This window comes from Labrus mixtus, chromosome 6 (assembly GCF_963584025.1).
Source record: "Labrus mixtus chromosome 6, fLabMix1.1, whole genome shotgun sequence".
In the NCBI taxonomy this organism is placed as follows: domain Eukaryota; kingdom Metazoa; phylum Chordata; class Actinopteri; order Labriformes; family Labridae; genus Labrus; species Labrus mixtus.
The window spans coordinates 18,145,187-18,152,947 of record NC_083617.1 but is presented as its reverse complement, the minus strand read 5'-3'; the positions used below and the strand labels follow the sequence as shown (position 1 = coordinate 18,152,947).

Below are 7,761 nucleotides of genomic sequence, written 5' to 3'. Positions count from 1 at the left end.
TTATCCTAAAGTCCAAATGTATGATGTGAAAAAGATTGTTTGATTTGTTTTAGTTTTTTCTTATTAAAAAGGTGATTTTTTTTCTCACAGCTTTTAAACAAAGTAAAAAAATTTAAAGGTTGAGAATTTGCATTTGTTTAATCTCTCTCTCACACACACGCACACACACACCATTTTGCAAAAATACAAAAGGTAGATTACAGTTTACAGTTAACCAGAGCAGGTTTGGACTTATCTTCAAATGAACAAGACAAGGTGATATGTATCTTTTTTTTTATTTTTTTTTACTTCATTTGATTATCTTAAATACAGTTTTTAGTCACTGTGACTTACAATTGAATTAATAAAATGTCAGCATGATTTTACTTGTCATAAACAAAAGAATATAAAATCTTTAGTATCCAAGTTATGGGATTCCCCTAATTAAGCATTAATTAATAAGTCAACATTTCATGGATTGTACTTCGAATGTTTCTGTCAACTTCATTTTGGAGCCTGCATCAATAGCATGGGGAGGACTGTCAGGTTGAAAGACAACTGAAACAGTTGATGTAAAAATTGAATCAATATTACAAATACACATGCAAAGATCAGCATTATAAACCCTTTGACACATGTCATTGATTGGACAGATGAATATTCAACCAAAGAAAAAAAAAAGGAAAATGTAAAAGCTTTCTATTTTTCTGGGAATAAATGGGTTAACTGTTCACCCTAAGGGCGGATGATGTATCAGGTTTTTTTTTTTACTTCTTCCCTGCCCCATTTTCCATTTGGACTTCGGTTTCTCTAAACAGAGAGGCATTTACATGAATAAAAATGAATTGCAAAAAAGTCTGCCTGTCTGGTTCCTTGCACTGGTTTAAAATGAATGACATAAAAAGTAGTAAACCACACAGGTTAAACGTGAATTCTTATTAATTTATTTGTTTTTTCTATTTAGATTCACATTAAAACAGATTTAATTGTTTTGCATAAGCAAGAAGTCCCTATATTTTAAAGATATGGAGTTGATTCAGGGATCATTGAAATAGACACTGTTGATAGATTAATATCGGACAAGTAGAACCTGTAATTTTATGGTTTATAATTTCCTTTTAATATTTGCTTTGGAATAGTTCAGTTTACTTTTAAGTGGCAAAACGTGACACTTCAAAGCTTCCTGTTGACAGTCTCTGCGTCACCACCGGTTCAATGAGGGCAAGGCAGCAGCTTTCTGATGGCGTTAATAATTAAAACTGATCTGTTCAAATAAAGCATTAGCACTTACCTTGTTTCCCCGTCACCTCAGCCACGTGCACGAAGCAGTGTTACACACTCACAGCTCAGGTCTGACAAAGCCCTAATGTTTATTTTATTCATGTCATTTAAGTTACACGGTGGAATCAGAGACACAAAAGAATGATGAGAAAGAAAACAGCAACCATTCCACATCAAATGGCAGAATGAGTCCATGGATCTGTCCTCACGTGCTTATAATGCATACTACTACACGGTCATGTCTCATGGTGCAGCGGAGTCCAGATTTGAGTGTTTTCTTGCTATGTATTGTTCATTTGAGTTCAGTTTGCAAATACAGCATCTGTGTCCAAAATTAAGAGTTTGATATAGTATGCAGTATGAGCGATTAGACAAATCCCTGGTGTTAGTCATACATCAGCAGAGGGCTGGCATAAAGGGAGCAATGTATGTCTCATTATGGAGCCCTTTGCCATGCCTTGATAGAGAGAGAAAGAGAGAAAAAAACAGACTGCACTTTGTAAAAGTTGTTAATCTGTCTGTTCTAAAAAAAAAAAAAAAAATCCCTATCAACTGTCGCAATATGTAACCTCACTTGAGAATGTCCCATTGACAGTAGTTAATAAATGCAGTGAAAACATCACCCAGAGTCTATATGTACATTTGTTTTTGTTTTTTGTCTTATTGCAGCTCCAGGTTTCTGTTGACAGGTCTGAGATCAATCAAGATGTGCTAGTTTCTCTGTGAAGGATTCAATTTGAAGGTTAAGTATTTCCATGTTTTAGTCTAACCACTGTGTGTGGATGTTGGATCCTCAACATTTACTCTTAAGTACTTAAGTTACCTTTCAGCAAGGCACTATCCCTCCAGCTGCTTCAGAGGGGCCTGCTGGTAGCCAACAATGTAAGGCTGTAAAAATCAAACACAGAGAAGCAAAAAAATGTGTCCTCTTCTCAGAAGCCAGGGGCTGCAGAAAAATGTATTTTCAAGTGTTGATATAAATCCTATCTTGCACTGGCTTTTTCTGTTTTTAACCACTTGAAAAAAGAAGAGCAGCACCTACTGGAGCTTTACTTTATTAGGAGAGGTTACTTCAAACAGCTCTGAGGAACATGTTTTACTAAAGTATTTATCTTGAAGTTCATTTCCCTCTGTAATAGTTTTGTGTGTAAACCCCTTTCCGTTTAACCGAGCTGCCGCCGAGTCAGGCGGATAGTTGTCCAAACATCCATCGTTAAAGTCAACACTTAAAATGGCATTTCATCCATTAATACCCAATCACTCAACCACTTCCAAGCCCTGATACAATTTTTTTTTTAGTGTCAACACATTTGGCAAATCATCATCATCATCATTGTCATCATCATAAAAATAACAAAACAGAAACATTAAAAACAGACGAGTTCAGTTCACATCAAAGTAGAATACAGATATTATATCTTTACCCACAAAAATCTCGTTACATCTAGCTTGAAAAAAAGAAAGAAAATATCACCATGTTATACAAATGTGTGTTTATGATGAAATATTGAAAGATTAGTGTGTCAATGTTCTTTTATATCTGCTCAGGATGTCTGTCAGTGTTTGTTTTAAGTGTAAACTTACATCAACAAGCAACAAGTCTTTAGTTATCAACACCAGGAATCCTCACCCACCCTCCTTGATTTAAAAAAAAAATGAAAAAAAAAAGGAACCCACATCACATCATTTGCATTCCCAAAATAAGCATCCAAATCCATCACCACATAAAAGTTGTCAGCTGGCCACTAAAACTCTCAAATCTTTATGGAAAAAAAAAAAGACAAAATATTTTAGTGTCAACTATATATATACTATATATTTATATTTTTGTTCTTTAATACCAACCAAACATATGGTATATGATGTGTTGCTATGGTAATGGTCCCTTGCAACATCATGAAAAAGTACAATGATTAAAATAAAAACGCCGATCCCCCAACTTCATCCAGCTTGTGTTTGTTTTTGTCAGATCTTTTGTCATCTTTGTGCACTGAATTGCTAGTGTTCTGTACGTGTTTTGGTGATTGGTTTATTTGTTGTGGACTGTGTATTCTTTGAAACCATACCTTCAGAGTGTCAACATTTGTATGCACATGTTCCACACTGATTCTTTATATTTTTGTAAGAACGTTACGTTGAGGCATTTTAGGCATAAATTAGTGTGTTACGTTTGTAGTCAGTACATGTGTAGTGTGTGTTTGTTGAATCGGTGGTGAACAGTATGGTGGATCTTTGCAGTGTGTAATATGTGTCTATGCATTAGCGCTGATGCTCTGTTTATAGACGGCGTGGTAGGCGTTTCGTAGCAGGACGTAGGGGAAACAGGACTCCAGCAGGTCCATGGTCAGGAAGGGAGACTCCTGCACAATCTGAAACGACACAAACACGGTTTGGTGAGGTTTTTTTCCAATATGAACAAAGAGGAGTATGATAAAAAAAAACAATTGAATATTTCTCTTTAAATGGGGTAACACCTGTAGCCCTTAGTTCAGTGTGAAAATCAGAGCTGATGTATTGTGGGGCCTTATTTATGTTATTTATGAATGTCTGGTTTACGAAGCCTTATGTAGTGTGTAACTGGTTCTGTTGAAAAAATCAATTAAATCACGTCTGCAACATTATCGATCTCTCTCACCATGTCCAGCAGCAGGTAAACAGATTCTCGGTTGCGGGTTGTCATCTTGTCCGTCTCTTGGCCGATCTTCAGAAGGCTGGATGAGGCAAGCTGCACAGACAGACGAAGAGAAACGAGTCAGAGGGATGGTCTTTATTCAGAGGAGAATGGTTTGTCCAAATTGTTATTTTTTTGTTCAAACTTTGAATTTCTAAAATGTCAGAAACAAAAAACGTGAGGCAGTGTCTGCTTCCATCAGCTAGCTTAATGAATTGAAGAAGATGTTGCGTAATTAATGAAATGATGAAAGTACGACTTGTTATTGCTTCCTAAGAAAACAGTATATTAGTGTTTTTTTTATGACAGCCTGGTCTCATCTGATGTGCATCTGAACTTCAAGCATGAACAGTTTTTGTCTGCTGCTTCAAGTTTATTGGTCGATATGCAACAACGTTAGGGGTCCATGCTGGTAGGTTGTTGTTAGGTGCCCTTCCAAACTCTGCCCATTTGAATAAAAGTAGAGCCAAAAAAAATGAATGTGTTTCACACTTCAGGTGCTGTGACATATTTTTCATGTGAAATTGTGAACAAGCAGAGGGTAACATGGGAGCAGTGTGCTGCAGGGTAATGAGGGGAGAAGGATGTTGGTGACAAAATGTGAAAATGTGAAATTGTTCATCTTACAGCCAGGAACTCTTTGAGGCGGTCCTCTATGCTCCCCTTGTGGATGGTGAAGAGAGCAGCAGCGATCTGGTTGATGGCTTTGGCCAGGCAGTGGATGTTGTTGCAGTGGCCTGTAGGGGGCAGAAGACGCACACGGTTAGAGAACATGAAGACATCATCTGTATTTGAAAATCAAGTATCTCAATTGCTGTGGATTACATTTCTTGGAGGTTTTTGTGCAGCCATTAAGCGTGAATGTGAGCTGTATAAAAAGTGTGGAACTGTTAATTACGTGTGTAATTGGAAGTTAACAACAGTTGATGTGGCTGCACTGGAGCCATGTGTTAAGATGTGCCGTCAGAAAGCCAATCGCTCAACATTACGCAGTCTGCATACTAACAATGGTGGAGCCCATTACAACTCATTATCCTTTTCAAATGCCCCTTATTAACAATGGCGCCTTTCATTTCAAGGTTATTAGAAGGCAATGTCTTGATAATTCATCTCTGAGTGACAAATCCTCTTTGATACTTTATCAAAAGCCTTTTCAGCTACAATCATGTGTCTCTGTTAGACTGAATATCAGGTTTATTTTACGGAATTGACCTTAAAGTAGTTAAATGAGGCAACAAATAAAGTTGAACAAGTGACAGTTTAGAAACGGAGCTGAAAAAATGTTTAACCATAGCGCATGTAATGAAGATAATATGACTCTAGTGCACACAAATGAATCAATCAGACGGCATGATGTCGACCTCATTAGCATGCAGAGCTCTTTCATGCCATTAATGCAGAACATTAGGTTTTCTAGACTGTGTGGCGTTTTATTCCAGCACTGCTTTCAGGTTCTAAACTGGCTCAGTGCAACAAGCTTCAAGTCAACAAGTGTGGATATTAATCTGAAAAGACTATTTACACAAAGATTATAACATTTGTTTCACAGACAAGGTGTGGAAAAAAACATTTTTTTGTTTGTTTGTAATTGCTTTTTTGGCATTTCCCCATTTACCCCAACTACTTCATATTTGTAATTTAAAATCTCTGTTTGTTCAAAGTTAACATTTAATAACTGTCAGCCAGGATTTGAACAACACGTCAGCTTCCTGTCTTACCTTCGATGGCGGGGCTGTACTGTGACATCACGTTGCTCGCCAGTGTTGGCAGGGAAACCGCAACAAACACCATCAGCAGACAGGCGATCTTATACTCCTCCTCTGGACTGATGTTTTCTGCACAGGCACAAGATCTCATCAGACAAGGAACATGTGACCCTGCTAAAGTCATCTGTCTTTATAAGTCATGGCATTTTGTCAGTCTCTTAACCTTTCAGTCTCGTGCCAAAAAACTTTTTCAAATACTTCCTTCCATTAGCTCCTCAAGGTCTGTCCTAAGCACAGTCTGAATTAGCGTGACCAGTCGATGGAGTGGAGTCATCAGCTTAGGTAGTGTTTTTATATTGAACTGTATGTTCAGACCACGTTTGTAAGACTGCAGCTGTTTCTGCTCTTTAATTATTTAATTGTGCACTGTGTGCTCTTTTTCTGTCTGTCCTTGCTCTTTGCTGCTGTTACACTGTAAATTACAGGTTCATCTTCTCTTATCTTAAAACTTTTTATTCAGACATTAGACTGATGCGTTAAATTGGATATCTGACAGCAGCACAGAAGGTTATTAGAAGAAGGGACGTGTGGAGGATGGATTAGGTTTGTGTGTTTATGTCTTTTATCTCTCTCACCACTTTTCTGTGAGGACAGAGCGACCACCAGAGCCGGGTCGATCTCGCAGGGTAAACCTGCTGCTGATGACAGCTCGTAGACATTCATGGCCACCTGAAGAGATTCAGGTAAACGGATTAGGGGACAAGACTACACTGAGATTTCCTTAACAGGTTGTTTTTGTTTTTTGTTTGTTTGTGAAAGAATCTTTTACCTTCATGTCCGTCTCTCTGGGAATGTGGTCTTTGAAATCTTCCACGGAACTGACCAAGAAAGGAATGTGACAGGATAACACCTGGAAAGAGCCAGACAAGGAAAGTCTAGTTACAGAGTAATGAAGCATCCATGTTCCAGAAAAGATAGCTCAGAATGAAAGAAAAATTAAGTTTTCTAAGTGTGGATCAATTTAAAAAAACAAACAAAACCCTGTCCGTCTGTTTCGTATGGACAAGACAATTAATGCAAACACATATGACATTTTATCATTACCTTAATTACTTATCTTCAATAGAGTCAAAAACAATGTGAAATGATCAGGATTGGGTTTCATGATTAGTTTGTGTGAGCAAAGAACCTGTTTCTTTAAATAATGTGAGTTTAAAGGGAGGTCGAGCGGCAGTCTGATGTGCTTGTATTCTTGTCTCTGCATATTCACAGCTCATTAAGTCTGTTTAAATGTTTGTTACACTGAGATCCTAAAATAATATCAATGTCTGAACAGATTAGAAACCTTTCAACCTACAGTCAAATGCATAAAACGATCAAATCTTATCGACTTGCAGACTCACAGTTCTAACTATGTTACTTTTCAGTTATTTCAATTTATGTGTGTGTGTGTGTGTGTGTGTGTGTGTGTGTGTGTGTGTATAAAGTGTATCTTACGTCTCTCAGAGCCTCCTGAGCCAGAGAGCGGAAGGACAAGATGACTCCAATGATGGTCATTCTCTTTAACACACTGTCCACAGCTACAAACACGGAAGAACACAAAAACACAAATTAATTAATCTGCAAATGCCCGTCTGAAAAACAACTGTTAAAGTCAGTAAACTGAAGACTGAAGTCACACTTATTAATTGATTATATTCATTCAGCAGTCTAAAGTCAGAAAAGTTCATTTTCAAGTGTGTGAGTGTTTGTTTACATGTGAGTTTCTTGAAGAGGGCAGCCATGTGGTCTGGTTTGTCAAAGCTCGTCCTCATCTGGGTCAACACCTCCATGTTCTCTACCACCAGTTTCTATATGGACACAAACACAAAAGAGTTAGAAGAAAACGTCATGTTTCATCAGATGGATAAAGCTTTTCTTTCCTTTTTTAAGATCTAGTTCCAAAGGCATCTACTGTTCTTATTTTGTGCAGTTATAATGCTTTAGAATTGTACATACTGTAAATTTATCTTATTTATTACAGTCATGTATTTTTAGATTTAAAAAAAAAAAAGATAGAGATAGATAGATAGGACAGTGGATAGAGTAGGACATCTGGGAGACAGAGGTGGGTACAAGAGGCAC

General features: G+C 37.3%; 1 protein-coding gene across 9 annotated transcripts in view; it reads right to left on the bottom strand.

The window, feature by feature from the left end:
- Positions 1-1,325: 1,325 nt before the first annotated feature.
- nckap1 (NCK-associated protein 1) overlaps positions 1,326-7,761 on the bottom strand; it is a 31,716-nt gene continuing 25,280 nt past the window's right edge. For all 9 annotated transcript variants that reach the window (XM_061040327.1, XM_061040326.1, XM_061040328.1 and 6 more), the window contains 8 exons: positions 7,394-7,487; positions 7,135-7,217; positions 6,467-6,547; positions 6,273-6,366; positions 5,650-5,766; positions 4,559-4,668; positions 3,896-3,985; positions 1,326-3,629 (listed from right to left, as the gene is read on the bottom strand). In XM_061040327.1, coding sequence (XP_060896310.1) covers positions 3,513-3,629; positions 3,896-3,985; positions 4,559-4,668; positions 5,650-5,766; positions 6,273-6,366; positions 6,467-6,547; positions 7,135-7,217; positions 7,394-7,487 — 786 coding nt within the window. In that variant the 3' untranslated portion in view covers positions 1,326-3,512. The remainder of the gene's footprint in view (positions 3,630-3,895; positions 3,986-4,558; positions 4,669-5,649; positions 5,767-6,272; positions 6,367-6,466; positions 6,548-7,134; positions 7,218-7,393; positions 7,488-7,761) is intronic.